This window comes from Triticum aestivum, chromosome 3B (genome assembly GCF_018294505.1).
Source record: "Triticum aestivum cultivar Chinese Spring chromosome 3B, IWGSC CS RefSeq v2.1, whole genome shotgun sequence".
In the NCBI taxonomy this organism is placed as follows: domain Eukaryota; kingdom Viridiplantae; phylum Streptophyta; class Magnoliopsida; order Poales; family Poaceae; genus Triticum; species Triticum aestivum.
Window position 1 is genome coordinate 622,814,998 of NC_057801.1, and position 16,740 is coordinate 622,831,737.

Here is a 16,740-nt window from a genome sequence, read left to right on the forward strand (position 1 = left end):
GGCAGTGTTGGACATTTCTGACATAAATCAATGTGCATGGCCTAGTTATTGGAATCTATACAAGCAAGTTCAGTCACATCACATAGGTTTTGTTCAACAAAGGTATGACATATAACGGTGAAGTATTGCTCAGACTATTCTTTTTAAGAGAGAAAGAACAAGATAACAATACATAACTATCACTTAACATCAGAACAAGGTAATAGTGCATGAATTTAACTTACCAAGCGTTTTCTTAACATACCCCCTCCTCAGATTCTGTGGGAGTGCAAGCATCATATGCATTTCTTCTGGAGCTTTGGCAAATATGCTAGTAGCATTCATGATTTCAGTCCCAGTGAATCCAAGCCTTGATAATTCATTGATAGCTTTCTCTTTAAACTTCTGTCTAGGATCTTCCTCCATTGCTTTCTCTTAGGCAATAGCTTCGCGTTCCATTGTTGCTGCCATTTGGCCGACATTCTGAGTGACACTCTTCAGTTGGCTGTTTACATCTCCAAACATGGTGAGAAAAGGATCAGTTGATTCTGACCTACGAGACTCGTTACCTTTCTTTCTCTTCTTAGAGTTTGTAGAATCAGCGATGACATGGCTGTCAACAGACCGTCTAGGTGTCTCTCTTGACGTTCTGTCATCTTCCTCTTCATCATTCATCTCATCCTCGGTGACAATCTCATTCTGCAAATTTGTTATAGCTTCGACAAAAACTTCCGCACCCTCCCAAGCAGCTATATCTTTGCTATAAATTGCAGCCAACTTATCAAAATAAGGGAACGGCACACCATACAAGCCCTTGGCCTCATTGTGAAGCTGCAAAAGACAATAAGCATGGAAATCATATTTTTGGTTAACTCTACTACAACCATAATCAATAGATAAAATATTGTTCAAGAAGTTCCATACGTTCTCAGTTTTCTAGGTCATGCGGTGCGACAACTTACAAGGTAAAGAAAAATCATGCAGTGAACCAGAAAAGCACTATATCTATGAAATAATGTGACTGGAAGGGAAAGGAGGTATCCAATAGGACCTCACTTCTAGCAGAAGTAGTGATACAAGAGATGTCAACTGGATAATCCATATGGCCACAAGTAGAGAATATAATGCAAAAATAATAGGCATCTGGAGTTATATACCTTACAATGTTCCTCGTATGATTGCTTCTCACACTGGATCATTTTCCTATTCTCATCCCAAGAAACCCCACTTCTTTTAAGCATAACTTCAATTGATCCATACTTGGTCCTAAAGTATCTCACCGTTGACTCAATGTGTGGAGCAGCACTAAGACCACAATCAGGTAGCTTTTCAGCCAACCTACTTTCCAGCACTGAGGAATACCCATTCTTGAAACCATTATCACCTTTCCACCATGGATCCAATGACAGATCATAGAGATTGACTAGCTCATCGTCCTTCACTGTTGTCCACTTTCTTTTGCCCCCCCCCCCCTTGCCATGTGCAACACTTGAGCTATCCATGTTGTCCATACCTACAAAATGCACAAGTTAAATTAGTTCACGAGATATTCAGATTTCTATAATTAAAACAAACATGTATGTGCATCTGCAATCATCCACCGAAACACAAACCTTAGTGACCTCTAGCTCTATAGCTATTATACATCCCTTGAGAAAGAGTATTCCGGAAATTAGTCCACTCATTAGATGTTGATATATGAGTGATAAATTCAGGTTCATCGTTCTCTCCCTCCAAGATTTCCATGTTATCTTGCATCATCCCATCCTCACCACCGAGTGGATCCTCAGCCATATTTTGTAAAATCAGATTGTGTAATAGAGCGCATGCCATTATAATCCGGCAATGAGTTTTGGTAGGAAAATATGATGGAGACCTCAAAATCGCTCACCGGCCCTTGTCTTCCAAAGCATCTCTCAATAATATTTTGAGCTCTAGCGTGCAGCATATTAAAATATTCCTCTGCGCTGCGTGGTGGGTTTTGTGCAGTCCAACCACCTAAGTGGTACCTTTGAACTCGATAAGGAGCTAAAAATCCATTTGCATTTGTGTAGCCAGCATCAACAAGGTAGCGTTGTCCTTGAGAGACTCGAAACCCATCCAACCTCGAAATAGCATCTCTAAGAACACGACCATCATGTGTCGAACCCTCCCAGCCAGGTAATATATAAATAAACTGCATGTCAGGTGCACATACACCTAAAACATTTGTATCAATATCAGCATGCCTTGACCTATACCTCCCTCTTAGATTAGCTGGAACGGTAACCTTGACGTGTGTACCATCTAATGCACCCAAACAATTCTACAACATTAACATCATGAGTGATATTAGTGTGTTATACTGCTAATCAGATTATATCATGTGACCGACACTAAAATTTCCATGCAGAGATAATTTACCTTGAAATACTTCCAATTATTATCCGTGCAATCTTCGGGTATAGGATCTGGTTTCTTAAGTAGTAGGTTGTGCAGCTTCAAAACAGCCAGCAAACATTTATAGAAATTTCTGCTTATCGTCTCACCACTTCGGTAAAATAACTTCTTGATTGTTCTATTTTTTAGATGGTGTGATATTATGTAGAGAAATGTAGCCACTATCTCTTCGAACGATGTGTTCCTTGTGCCCTCTAGACCACCAGTAACTCTAACCATCTCACACAATTTGTGGAATGTCCTCCTGTCCATGCGAAGCTCCTGTATGCAAGCTACATCACTCTCCCCAATGAGTTGGTACAGATGTGCGGCTCTAAGTTCTCTATTTCTAATCCTCTTTTCTATCTTCCACAACCTCCTTTTGTAGACTAGTGCAAATAATAACCATATATAATACTCCCTCCGTCCCAAAATAAGTGTCTTAACTTTGTACTAGCTCTAATACAAATCTGTACTAAGCTCAAGACACTTATTTTGGGACGGAGGGAGTAGTACACAAGCATGATGCTAATCGAAATATTCCTAAATGCTAAATTCCTTCGTCGAGATCTCGTGGTGGCCAAAGGAAGACGGGCCATAATGCTGAAAATAAAAATGCAGCACAAAATTATAAATATTGTGTATCTTGAAGTCATATGAGTATATATCAGTATATATGAGTATAGTACAATATATTCCTTAGCTCATGAAATTACTCTCAGCAAAACAAAGGGCACAAGAATTCTGAAGCGTCAAATTCTGCTTAAATAGCAAGCAACCTATATGAGTACAGTACAGTACATCATTTTTTTTGTTCGATAATAAGGGGTCAAACCCCCGGCTCCAATCAATTAAGAAAGAAACCAAACGAGTACCAGAGTTTTAACAACCAGCCTCACTACAGGGCAAGTGCAAAGCTATAGAGATGAAAAGGAAAGACAGCTCCAAACATGTTTCTTTTGCAACCTAACAAACTAAAACAGGATACATCACACACTCTCATTGAGACCACAACAGCGGTGCAGTACAGCATATGTGATCCACAAGAAACTGTAGAATCAAATTGTTCTTTAAATAACAAGCAGCCTCTTCCCTATCAAGGGCATGCATGACTCATATTATTCATATTATCTCCTCCATAGCTATTCTCTTATAGTATCACCCTCGCAAAACAAAAGGGCACAAGAAAATCTAGGTAATGCAGTAAGCATCAGATTTACAGTGAGATGGTACAGTACAATACAAAATGAGCAATCCATGCAATTCTCAAGCATCAAATTCTGATTGAGCAACAAGCAGCCTATATAAGCACGGTACAATGCAGTGTGATCCAATACAACTACTTTATTTATCTATATCCAACAGAGAAAAGGATCTGACCACCTCATTTGTTGGGGACAACAAATCACAGTATGACGAGGAAGCGAAAATTACTGATTCCATCAGAGAATCCATCAAAATATTCCAGTCATGCGCACATCCATGAACAGTACCCAAATCTCAACTGGTCGACTAAGTATGAAGCCCTAATCAGAGTACAGTACGACCAAAACGCTTGGATCTTCCAGATCGGAGAAAGGAAACGATAAATCCGGGCACTAGAGCACGAGAAGAAGAGGAGGGAGGGAAGAGGGGAGGTGGCGCACCGTGGTTCTTGTCGAAGATGCCGATCCTGGGGAGGTTCGCGTCGAGGAAAGAAAGGGGACCAGTGTGATAGTCTGACTTATTAGGGATGATAGACTACTCATATTAATAAGGAATTCCTTTTTTTCGGGAGCCCATTCGGAAAGAACTCCAAAGTTAAGCGTGCTCAGCTTGGAGTAGTTTTAGGATGGGTGACCGACCGGGAAGTTGCTCCCGGGTGCGCGTGAGTGAGGACAAAGTGCGCAGAAAAAACTAGTATTGATCTGTGGGGCCAGTCTAGATCCCGCCAGGAGTAACGACCACCGGCGAGTGTGTCCGGGACATTACAACCAGCTGTTTGGGGCAGAGCTTGGAGAGGTCCGATGTTGGATCTTGCGGCGAAGGAGGGAGAGGCCGGCGTTCCTACTCCGACGGCGAGGGGAGGTCGTGGCGGCAACGGGGAGAGCTCATGGTGGAGACGAGGTCGGGACGAGCGGAGGAAGGGAAAGTGGATCTAATTACGGAGACTAGCGTTTTCTGTTTTCACTAGGTATGCCCTGTTTTGGGCTTTCCAAAGCGACGTATCCGATTACACGGCAACGGAAACCGGCCCAGCCGAACCAAACACCGTAAAGTTTTCGGGAAGCGATGTAATCAGGAGACGGTGCAAAATTGGCGAACTCGTTAGATCTTTGTTTAACTCTTCTAGTATGTTGTGTAAGTGTGAAGATTGTTTTATGTTTATCTGATCAATGTGAAGATTGTTTTATGCTTATATCTGGTCGGTGTTTCTTTCTCTGACCAGATTGTGGATGTTTTGTTTGTTGTCTCCGGAGAACCTTTCTCATGCCCTTGTAACTCGATGTTAATCATCGATGCGGCACACGGCTGTCGTTATACGACCTTGAGCTGGTTATTAATTCAAATGCTCTGGCCGCAGATCGTGCACTATGATTGCTATGGTCCAATGTACTCCCTCTATAAACAGATCACAACGCAAGTTACCAGAAACTTCTAAACAGTGTAACATCAAAATGACAGCAACTGAAAGGTCGATAGATGAACAAATTTCAGGAATCCAACCAGTTTTCAGTTCAAATTTCGTTAAGAAAAATACAAAAGTAAAAAATAAATATGCTGAACTCAATTACATTTTACGAAATACATCCACAAACTAATAGCCACTCTTTAGAATCCATAGGGTGCAGGAAAAAAGGACAGGCGGAATCCAGATATTATGGGTGGTAGACTGATTGCACAAGCAAAACGGAAGCATACTAGAAGAAAAATATTACTGCAAGTATGATACTATAAATTAATCATGAACAACTCAAGCACGGAAAAGAAAGTAGCATTCACATGTTTAGCCTAGTTATTGACTTACAGGAGTATGTTGTAATGAATTTGTTGTTTTAGCATAAATTTTCCTGATCCATTTAGGTACTATTCAAGGGAACTTTTTTTTTTGAGGGGTACTATTCAAGGGAACTTTTCACAATAGCAATTAAACCATGTACTTTGTATTGCTGTTTAGCACACATATAGCATCAGCCTTACAAAATGTGTCTGGATACGTAAATCTAAGACAACTAATTTGAGACGGAGGTAATAACAAGACACAAAATCAGTCAAAGTTTAACCTACCAGCACTGTTAAGGGCGACACAGAGGTAATGTTACAATCAGTCAAGGTTTAACCCAGATTCCAGCGCTGCTGCGGGCGCACACAGCTAAATACACATATATAGAAATAAAGAGTAAGTAACTCGCAACAAACAGACCACATCCACAGACAAAGTAGGATCACAATACAGAGACTCGCCCGGAAGATTCTCTTTTTTTTAAGACCAGGGTCTTCAAATCTAAAGATGGCATGCCTGCAATATCACAGCAGCTTCACGTTATCATCTCCGAAGTGATAACATTTGGACTTGTGCTTGACCATACGGAGGATTCCTGGACCTGCGGCAACAACTTCCACACCAGCAAGAACAGCAGCGTTCTCAATTTTGAAGCTCCAATAGCACGTCGACGGACGCGGCCTCACCCGCTTAATTCTCTGGAAGAAGCTCACGATGCATAACTTACCAGATCCCAACGCCAAGAGGTGCGACCCCGTTGGATTCCAACCTTCCAGCACAGGAAGGACTAGGTCTTCACACGCATTCTGCTGCACCGGCGGCATCTGCTCGAGGTCAGAAGCACAGAGCTGACCATCACTGTCTGAGAAGCCAAACCAGAGACCGTGCTCAGGAACATACTTGGCGTGACCTTTGAACGGCAGAGCCCACTCGCCAATCTTTCTCCACACGCCGCTAGTTGTGTCAAAGGAGTACGTGCCAGCGCCCGTTGTAGATATCCAGATCTGTGAATCACGAACAACCGTGTATGCGCCAATAGCACAGGGGTGTGTCACAGGCGCCGCAGTGGGGTTGTAGCGTTGATCCTTCTCGTGGTCGTATTCAAGGGGAGGCGGCTGGAGAGGGCGCCAGTGCCAGTCCTCTGGCTGGCAGTGGCCGAACGAGCGGCCATAGGTAAGAGCCTTAAAATAGTCCACCTTGGGCAGCAGGCCACGGTTGATGGCCATGGCATACAGCTCGTCCCCAACAACGACGGAGATTGAGCTGTGACAGGGGTCTACCATCCTGTTCATGGCGCAGAGGGCGCCAACCGTGCCGTTGTAGAGGAGGGTGTGGCCCTCATGGTCGACAGCAATGATGTCGTTCTTGCGGGCCATGAAATCCATCCACCCGAACTTCTTCCACGGGCAGGGCAATTCGAAGGATATGGCCGCAGGAGGCAGCCGAGACAGAGTCTTCTTCTTTGTTGCTGCTGGATCTGCTGGTTTTAGAGATCTAGTAGGGCAGAATAAGCTCGCCGGATTGATGCGATGCAGGTTGAAGGCCGGGCGGCAGTCGCCCGATTTACTGACCAGCAGATTCACAAAACGGCGATTCATTATTCCCAGATCTTCTTTCGTTATCCTGATATATAATCAAGAGAAAGAACATGGACAAGTTAATTGTTGATATCCAACTCTTCTTCTCCCAAGATCCAGTCAACATCTACATATGTATAGAGAAATAGGATCCAAGATCTGAGCGTACCTGGCGATGAGAATAGGGGTTCAACTGAATCACACGAATCCTGGAAACTGAACTGTTATTAGTACATCACAATGCCTCAAAGAGATCAATCCCAAAAGGAACCTTCGTTGGTTTTTGGCTACAGGGAGGGAGATAAAGGGGCTGTTTGGATCCCAGCCTATGCGTGCCACGCCTAAGGTGAGGCGTGCCACAGCCCCTTAGGCGTGCGTTTGGTTCTGAACAAAAGTTAGGCTCGCCACAATGTTAAGGGTCATCCGCCGCTGAAATTTCGCCAAAAAGTGTGGCGCTCGTTTCGCCCGCCACACTCGCCGCGGCGCGCCAACTGAGCCACAAAAATCCCCGCGAACTGATAAAAGTCACCGCTTTCCTGTTCGTCCTCAGTCCAAAAATCCCCCACCCCTTCAGTCTTGACCCCATGGCTGAGAGCCCTTCTCTCTCCCCTTCCAGATCCAGCTGAGGACGACCTTGCCGCCGCACTCGATCTGCTCCTCCCTGGTACGAATCCTCATCACCACAGCATCTATCTCCTCCACCTCCTCCATCTCCTCCATCTCATCACGTCAGATTCATCTCATACATGCAGATCTGGGCGTCCTTGATTTTCTCAAGAGAAGAATACCAGCTTTCTTCCGTGATTTGTGGGATTTTCCGTTGCTTGTTCCTGCCCTTGTTGCATCCAGACTAGGAACTTCCATCTCATAGTGAAAGGTCAACTATTTGTTAAGAGGAAAGGTAACACCGTAATCCCCCTTTGCAATTGTTGCATGCTTGTACCAGTGAGATTATAAGTTAGTAATTTCTTGTAAGTATGTGGTGTTGATGTAAGATTTAACATCTCTCTGTGTTCTTTTCTTAGATATGTATTGTACAATTTATTGTCTGAGTAATATACTGCCCTCTGTATAATTTGCGTTGGATAAAAAATTTATATATAGTTTCACTCACTGATGTCATCTGATTTTTTAATGCTATTATTGTTTCATAGATGGACCAAAGAACATTATGCTTACAGTATTACATGCATTATTATCACTACTACATGTGGAGGAGAAGATTGCTTGCTGCCATTATTGTGTGTTTAGGGATGTATTGGTACAAGATTAATGTCCGAAAAAGGAAGAGAAAATCTATAACTTATGCTCCCATGTTCGAACGAGATGTTGAAAGGATGTCACGCCTGAACCGTATGTATTATGGAACCGAGGCTATTTGCATAAGTGAGCTGCGCATGCGGAAATTTGTTTTTCACAAATTGTGTGCCAACCTGAGACGTCGTGGTCTACTGGTAGACACATTCCATGTAACTGTGGAGGAGCAAGTTGCCATGTTCATCCATGTTGTGGGTCATAACTGGAAAAATAGATCGATTGGTTTCGAGTTTTATCGATCGGGCGAGACTGTTAGTAGGTACTTCAATGCTGTTTTAGATGCCCTGTGTCTCCTTGCTCGTGATGTCATATGCATCAGAACCATCGAAACACATTCGAAGATAACAAGTAGCTCCAGATTTCACCCTTACTTTGAGGTACATCCAAAATTATTCACAAGTATCTGCAATGTATTTATAGGTTCCATTCAGTCTGTTTGAAACTGGTTCTCTCTTTTCGTAGGGATGCATAGGAGCTCTGGATGGTACGCATATACCGGCATGTGTGCCAATCCACATGCAAGATAGGTTTAGGGGTACACAAAATGTGCTAGCAGCCGTTGATTTTGACCTAAGATTTACATATGTTCTTGCTGGATGGGAGGGATCGGCTCATGATTCTTATGTGCTCCAAGATGCCCTATCACGTCCCAATGGCCTTAAAATACCAGAAGGTGGGATTCTAACCCATGGCTTCAAACAGAAACTTTCTTTAGTTCTTAGCAAATGTGTTAGCATCATCATGATGTAGGTAAATATTTCCTAGCGGATGCGGGATATGCTGCAAGACCCGGTATACTACCCCCATATCGTGGTGTCCGATATCACCTAAAGGAATATAGGGGAAGTAGAGAGCCTGAGAACCCAAGGGAGTTATTCAACCATCGCCATTCCTCACTTAGAACAACCGTAGAAAGAGCATTTGGTACCTTGAAGAATCGATTTAAAATATTTGCAAGTCAGCCATTCTTCCCTCTAAAAACACAAGTAAAAATTGTGTTTGCTTGTTGTGCGCTCCATAACTGGATCCTAGATGATGGTCCTGATGAGTATGTCTATGATGATGCTACTTGGTACTCGGCCCTTCCACGGAGTAGACGACACCGTCGTGACGTTTACCAGGAGAGCCAGGCATGGGCACACAAAAGGGATGTACTAGCTCAAAAAATGTGGGAGGATAATTTAGCAGCTCAAGATCAAGATGATTAAGAAGTTAGTATGTAAGGCTGATGTTGATGGGTTTTATTTTAGGTTCCATTCAGTCTGTTTGAAACTAGAGTTCTGCCTTATTTCTATGTATCAAACATGAGTGCTATTTTGTTACATTTGGTCATTATGTATGTGATTCATGTGAAACTATGTTGGTTGTACCTCTGTAAACTTATATCACTTATTTTATCTTTAGTAAATTGTTGGTTGTTTCATGCTTATTTGCCTCACCTATTATCTTTTAATTAAAATGGCTCACTGTATGAGAAACAGCGATGGCCAAGGGAAAGGGGAAGTCTGATGGTGATGGGTGCTCTCGTGAGAGGACTATTTCCTGGGCTGATGATCAGACCAAGTTTATGTTGGATTGGTGCATTGAATACATGAAGGAACAATATGCGGGATTTAGGTTCAGGAAGCATCATCTTTTGAAGTGTGCTGATGCTTTAAATAGAAAATTTGCTATGGGGGTGACACTTGCTCAAGTTGATCGTCACTTCAGGCACTACAAAGAAAATTGGAAGTACATTGCCGCCGCAATTAGCAAGAGTGGCAATGTTTTCGATGATATTAGATGTGTGGTAACTATCTCCGAGTCTGAAAAGTCTTGCCTCAATGTACGTATAATTTAGTTTCTTTTTAAAACTTAATATGGCTAATTTAATTAGGATCTTAATGTGTGTGTGCTTGTAATGCAGGATAGAGCAAGGCGCTTGCTTTCTAAGCCCATCAAGTTCTACTATGAGATGCAGGAGCTATTCATAGGCACTAGTGCTGATGGTTCTTTGGCCATGGACCAGCATACATGCACAATTGATTCCGATGACTCGGACAATGATGAAGGGTTGTATGATCTCAACTGCTATCCACAGTATGAGGGCCCTCTTGAGGAGGATTCTGACACTTTGCCAACAACACATTGTCCTAAAAGACCTCCAGTACCTGTAGGTGGTGATAATTCAACATCTAGCACTAGCCGAGTTGGTAAGAAGCGCCCAAGAGGTAGCAAGTCACCTACTAAGAAGCCACCAAGAACCAAGAGTCATTTCGTGGAGTCCGCTGAAGAAATCAACTCTACATTGAGGTCACTCCAGCAATCCCTTGCTGCCGCTCCTCCTCCAATGCCCCAAGTTGTTGATCCTTATGCTAGTTTATGGAAGAGGTTGGAGGAACTCCCAATTACCACAGATCAAAGAAATACTGTTGGTGTGCACTTATCTTGCAAGGACAATGAAGGTTTGCGTGGTTGGTTATGCAGTGCAAGTGAAAAAACTTTTGAAACTTGGGTTTGCAAGTTCTTTGCTGACAAAGATCATGTTTATAGCAACATGTGAAGTTATCTAGTTGCTAACTTGTCATGTCTAGAAGTTGGCAACCTGTGAAGTTTAGAAGATGGCAATTTTTGGTATTTAGGAGATGAACTTGTGCTACGGCTACTGCTTTTGGGAAGTAGATCTTTTGATGTGTGGCGAAACACTTTAATGTAACTTGGCCAGAACTTGTGTTATTGCTATGAATGACTATCACTTGACTTTATAATGATGGACGAAACTTGCACGTATCTATCTTATTTTCTATCTTGATTATGAGTTTGCATTTTGAATTATTTTGTACAGATGGGATTAATAGAAAATGCTCCATGTTACTTTTTATGGTTATTATTATTGCGACAAAATCTTCTTACATTTACTGGAGCATGTTGTAGTATGATTGCTTTGCGAGACAAATGGCAAGTAATCTCATCACCGTGGAGTCTAGCAGTAAGGTGATTCTAACCACCTGTGGCAGGAAACCGTGGCAGAAAACCAAACGCAAACCATAACTTTTTGCCAAACATTTGTGGAAGCCATCCAAACACACGCCACACAAAATCTGCCACACCTAACCTAAGGCATGGCTACCAACCAAACAGTTTGATTTTGCCACACATTATGGCAAGCCACAGGTGTGGCTAGTACCTCACCTTAGGCGTGGCAATTTGAGTCTCCAACCAAACAACCCCAAAGGGTGCGCGAGCTTGAAGCAACAAGGCGGCCACATAATATATAGTGGCGGCGCGAGGGGTTACCCTAATAATACCCCCGCCGCCGGGTCACCGGGCCTGATGGGCCGAATCAGCGATTTCAACCTCTTCCTCCGCTCAGGCTCGAAAACAAAAACAAAATACTTTTCATCCGTTATGGCACCCAGGCCTCAAATGCGAAATGTATCTCTCGCCTGCCTCTCTGGCGCCCGCACAATAGGGTGGCCCATTAGGTCCCGTTCGGTTCATTCGTGAACTGCAGGAATTTTGCAGGTTTTGATCGAAATCAAAAGTTAAAGAGTATTCGTTATAAAGATCATTCCCATCTTCTCAGGTCAGCGTGCCACTTGTCACAACCTGAAAAGATGGGAATGATCTTGATAACGAGTACTCCTTATATGTGCGTCACTTGTTGCAATCTGAGAGTTTTTTCTTTTTTGGTATATCCGTTTATTCAAAATGTTTTATCTTTTAAATCGTGCGTCCAAATCATGAACCGTTTTCACCATTGGATTTTTTGCATCGAGATATTCAAAATTAGATCCCTTATTGATAGGTTTTGACAAAAAAAAATCACAAAAAATCGGACGAAAAAACCGACCCGGGAGTATGGGTTTTTTTTCCTTTTCGAAAGAGACACGCCCGTGCCTTTCGCGAAAGTACAATCGTGCCTCTCACGAAAGAAAAAAAAACAGAAAACACATTTTTTTTCCATTTCGGAGAGGCACGGCCGTGACTCTCGCGAAAGCACAACTGGACCTCTCGCGGAAGCAAAACCGTGCCTCTCGCGGAAGAAAAAAAATAAAAAACATGTTTTTTTTGTTTCCGAGAGGCATGGCCGTGACTCTCGCGAAAGCACAACCGTGCCTCTCGCGGAAGAAAATAAAACTGAAAACACGTTTTTTCCTTTTTCCAAAAGGCACGACCGTGACTCTCACTAAAGGACAACGTGCCTCTCGCGAAAGCAAAATCGTGCCTCTGGTAGAAGAAAAAAAACAGAAAACGCGTTTTTTTCCGTTTCGGAAAGGCATGGCCGTGACTCTCGCGAAAGCACAACCGTGCCTCTCGCGGAAGCAAAAAAATTTAGAAAACGTGTTTTTTTTCAGAAGGCACGACTGTGACTCTCGCGAAAGCACAACTGTGCCTTTCACGGAAGCAAAACCGTGACTCTCGTGAAAGAAAAAAAAACATTTTTTCGCGCAGAAAATTTGTTTTCCATAAATTTTTTTACCCAAAAGCTAAGGATAGCCGGTAGAAAACCGAAACATCGAAAAAACCCGGGAAAAAACCGTTTAAAAAGCCGAAGACACGTGCGGAAAAATAAAAAAATAAAATCCGGAGGGAGCGCCCAAAACGCGACACGTGGTGAATGGCTGGGAGCGCGTCAAGCGGCGTTGATCGTTGCGAGGCTCTCGAATGAGCGCTCGTTAATTAGTTGCTCTCGGTTTTGATCCCTCTGGTTTTATTTCCTTCAACGCCATTATTTTCAAAGGAATCAGAGCGCTTATTCCGTAGGAAAGGTTAACTATCCTGAACTTTTTACGGGAAACAAAACATCCACTCGAAGCAAAGGAACAACATGGGAAAAGCCGACTCGTTCAGTTATCTCGCTATGGGCCGAACACCCCACTTTTTTTATTCCTCGTTTTACGATCCCTATAGGTTTGCACTGCACAAGCCAACTCATCAATTCATGTACTTTTTTTAATTTCTTTGTTTTCTTTACCTATAGTCCAAACAGGCCCTTAGCATGTTTTCCCCTCTTGATCGTTCGATTCGATTCATGTGTTCTTTTCGGTAGCTCCTATGCGACCCTCTTTGCGTCAAAGAGTCCACGTTTCGCACAGGAACGGCTTACCTGGGCCGGCCCATTTGGCGACCGCGAGGTAAAAAAACCCTAAAAAAGTGATGCGCTAGCGCTTACCTATCCTAAACTTTTTACGGGAAACAAAACATCCACTCTAAGCAAAGGAACAACATGTGAAAAGCCGACTCGTTCAGTTATCTCGCTATGGGCCGAACACCCCACTTTTTTTATTCCTCGTTTTAAGACCCCTGTAGGTTTGCACTGCACAAGCCAACTCATCAAGTCATGTACTTTTTTCAGCAAGGGCTGCCCCGAGATGCTGAGGGAGGCGGTCAAGAATACATTGCATGTCCACAATGAATCTTTGAGTGAAAGGTATCTGGGCATGCCTACGGATGTGGGTCACTCGAAGAATGGCATGTTTAAATATTTGAGAGACCGTGTCTGGGAGAAAATAAAGGGATGGATGGAAAAGCTTCTATTGCAGCAGGTAAAGAGGTCTTGATTAAATCAATTACCCAAGCAATCCCGGTTTTCTTTATGTCATGTTTCAGATTGTCAAGGGGACTTTGTGAGAGCATCACTTCCATAATTCGGCAGTTCTGGTGGGGTAGTAAGCAGGGAAGGAGAAAACCGAGCTGGGTAGCATGGGACATCATGACCCAGCCAAAACACCTTGGAGGCTTGGGATTTCGGGACTTGGAAATATTCAACTTAGCCCTACTTGCCCGTCAGGCATGGAGGCTGTTGACAGAGGAAAGGTCTTTGAGCGGCAAAATTTTGAAAGCGGTGTATTATCCGAGCAGCACATTGCTAGATGCGGAGTTGGGGACGCATCCGTCTCAGATTTGGGGAGCCATCCTTGATGGGCGTGACATTTTAATGCAGGGTGTTATCAGGAGAATCGGGAATGGTGAAACCACGAATATATGGCAGCAAAACTGGATTCCCCAAGACAACTTCAAGAGACCCATTACTTCGCTTGTTGAAAACCCGCCTCAGACGGTCTCCCAGCTGATTGATGCAACTAGTTCATCATGGAACGAGGAGCTGGTGCGGGCTACATTCACACATTTTGATGCTACAGATATCCTGAAGATTCCAATTTGCGTGCGCAGAGTACATGATTTTTGGGCATGGCATGAGGAGAGTCGGGGTTTGTTCTCAATTCGGTCGGCCTATTGCATGGTATTGCGTATAAAACACAGCCGGGAGTCGTGGTTGAATGAACAAGGTGGAGTTTCCATACATCAGAATGAGGGCGATCACTGGAGTAAACTCTGGCACATCGAGGTCCCATCGAAGTTGAAAACCTTTTTGTGGCATTTTGCGAGACGATCCTTGCCAACTGGGCAGCTGTTGAAACATAGAAATATGAGTACCGAAGATAACTGTCATCTTTGTGAAGCGACAGATACCTGGAAGCATGCCCTTTTATCATGCCCGATGGCTCCTGGGGTCTGGGCGCTAGCACCGGAGGCCCTTGTAATGCATTTGGTTGATAGGCACGAGGATGGATCCAAGGAATGGCTATTTGCACTTCATGATACTTTGGACAGTGACGCATTTGTGCGGCTGACTGTCACACTGTGGGCCATATGGGGAGCGAGGAGAAAAGCGATATACGAGGATATTTATCAATCTCCTCATAATATTGATGGGTTCATCACGAGCTACCTCTCAGGACTTCGGGCTATCAAATCCACTAGTCGACAGCCGACAGTTCCATCAATTCCAAGACCGACTAGATGGCAGGGTCCGGAGGAAGGAAGCGTTAAGATAAATGTTGACGCGGCAGTCTCGAACCATGCCAGACATGGGGCAGTAGGGGCAATCTGCAGAAGCGCGAACGGGGCCTTTTTGGGAGCTTCAGTGATGGTAATTAAACATATTACAGATCCAACGACACTCGAAGCAATGGCAATCAGGGAAGCCTTAGCTCTAGCAGGTGATCTTTACCAGAGAAGGGTACATGTGGCATCTGACTGCAAAGTGGTGGTAGAGGCCCTGAAGACGAAGAATTCATCATCTTATGGTGCTATTATACATGAGATAACAACCATTCTTTAGATTTTGTTTTCTGTAAGTTTAGTCATGAGTTTAGGAGCTCGAATGTCGAAGCTCACAACGTAGCGAAGTTTGCTTTATCTCTCGGGGTGGGTCGCCATCTGTGGTTGGGACACCCGGAAGACCTTCCATCCGTCCCTATAAACATTGTGACGAATTAATAAAAATTTCGCGAGGTTGTCTAAAAAAATGTACTTTTTTAATTCCTTTGTTTTCTTTACCTATAGTCCGAACAGGCCCTTAGCATGTTTTCCCCTCTCGATCGTTCGATTCGATTCATGTGTTATTTCCGGTAGCTCCTATGCGACGCTCTTTGCGTCAAAGAGTCCAGGTTTTGCACAGGGGCGACTTACCTGGGCCGGCCCATTTGGCGACCGCGAGGTCAAAAAACCCTAAAAAAGAGATGCGCTAGACCAGTTGTTGTGTAGATTAGAAGCACAATAGTTAAAGAAATAATCGACAACGACAAAAAATTAAAAGATTTGCAAAACCTAAAGTCCCAGTGAGGGATCGAACCGAAGACCTCCTGCTAGTGCTTTTCTTTTTTGGTGATCGAACATTCGCAAAAACATGATTTTTTTACTTTTGCAAAAAGTAAATTTTTCGCAAAACATTTTCAAAATATGTGTGACAAAATTTTGAAAATCTCAAACATTTCCTGAAAAATGAACATTTTTTGGGTTTAATAAACATTTTTGGAAAAAAAAGTAACAAAATAGTAAAGGTGAACTTTTTTTTGACATTTGAAACAATTTTTAAAAAGATGCAAAACATTTTTCTTAAAAACAGGAACATTAATTGAAATTGAGAACATTTTGCAAAATTACGAACATTTTTTTCAAAAACAAGAACATTTGTCAATATTCCCTGAACATTTTCTAAGTTTGCGAACAACTTTGGAAAACAGGAACATATTTTAAATTCTGGAATATTTTTTGAATTTGTGAACATAAAAAAATGAGTGGAAAAAATAATTCAAACCACAAACACTTTTTAAAAAATTTGAACAAATTTTGAAAGAGAGATCGTTTTCTTATTTAATTATTTTAAATGTGAACCTTTTTCAACTTTTGGAATTATAAAAAAATTTAAAAGAAGTGAACAAATATTCGAAATTTAAATTTTTTATGTATATTCTGAGCAACATTTCAAAATAGGAACATTTAATAAAAGATGAACAAAATCTAAAATTATGAAAATTTAATTTTCTGAACCATTTATTGAAAAAGAGAAATAGAGAAAATAAAATTAAAATAAAAAAATAAAAGGAGCAACAGAAAAGAAAAAGAAAAATACGAACAAGGAAAGGGAAGGAAAAAAAAGGAGATAAAAGTTAAAACAGAAACAGAAAAAAGAAGAAA

The 16,740-nt window shown here is 42.5% G+C and overlaps 3 protein-coding genes and 1 pseudogene across 3 annotated transcripts; 2 read left to right on the top strand and 2 right to left on the bottom strand.

Annotated features, from left to right (window-relative positions):
* Positions 1–414: 414 nt before the first annotated feature.
* On the bottom strand, positions 415–2,670 carry LOC123067637 (uncharacterized). Its single transcript, XM_044490356.1, has 5 exons — positions 2,635–2,670; positions 2,383–2,457; positions 1,978–2,284; positions 1,137–1,492; positions 415–810 (listed from the first exon to the last, which is right to left on the bottom strand). Exons 1-5 carry the CDS (start codon positions 2,668–2,670, stop codon positions 415–417), a joined length of 1,170 nt encoding a protein of 389 aa, XP_044346291.1.
* Positions 2,671–5,629: 2,959 nt separating this feature from the next.
* On the bottom strand, positions 5,630–7,336 carry LOC123071328 (uncharacterized). Its single transcript, XM_044494871.1, has 2 exons — positions 7,127–7,336; positions 5,630–7,003 (listed from the first exon to the last, which is right to left on the bottom strand). The coding sequence occupies exon 2, from the start codon at positions 6,976–6,978 to the stop codon at positions 5,905–5,907; it is 1,074 nt and encodes a 357-aa protein (XP_044350806.1). The 5' UTR covers positions 6,979–7,003; positions 7,127–7,336; the 3' UTR covers positions 5,630–5,904.
* Positions 7,337–7,360: 24 nt separating this feature from the next.
* On the top strand, positions 7,361–10,762 carry LOC123071329 (uncharacterized; annotated as a pseudogene).
* Positions 8,122–9,702, top strand: LOC123071327 (protein ALP1-like). Its single transcript, XM_044494870.1, has 3 exons — positions 8,122–8,651; positions 8,737–8,947; positions 9,025–9,702. The coding sequence occupies exons 1-3, from the start codon at positions 8,145–8,147 to the stop codon at positions 9,480–9,482; spliced, it is 1,176 nt and encodes a 391-aa protein (XP_044350805.1). The 5' UTR covers positions 8,122–8,144; the 3' UTR covers positions 9,483–9,702.
* Positions 10,763–16,740: the final 5,978 nt, after the last annotated feature.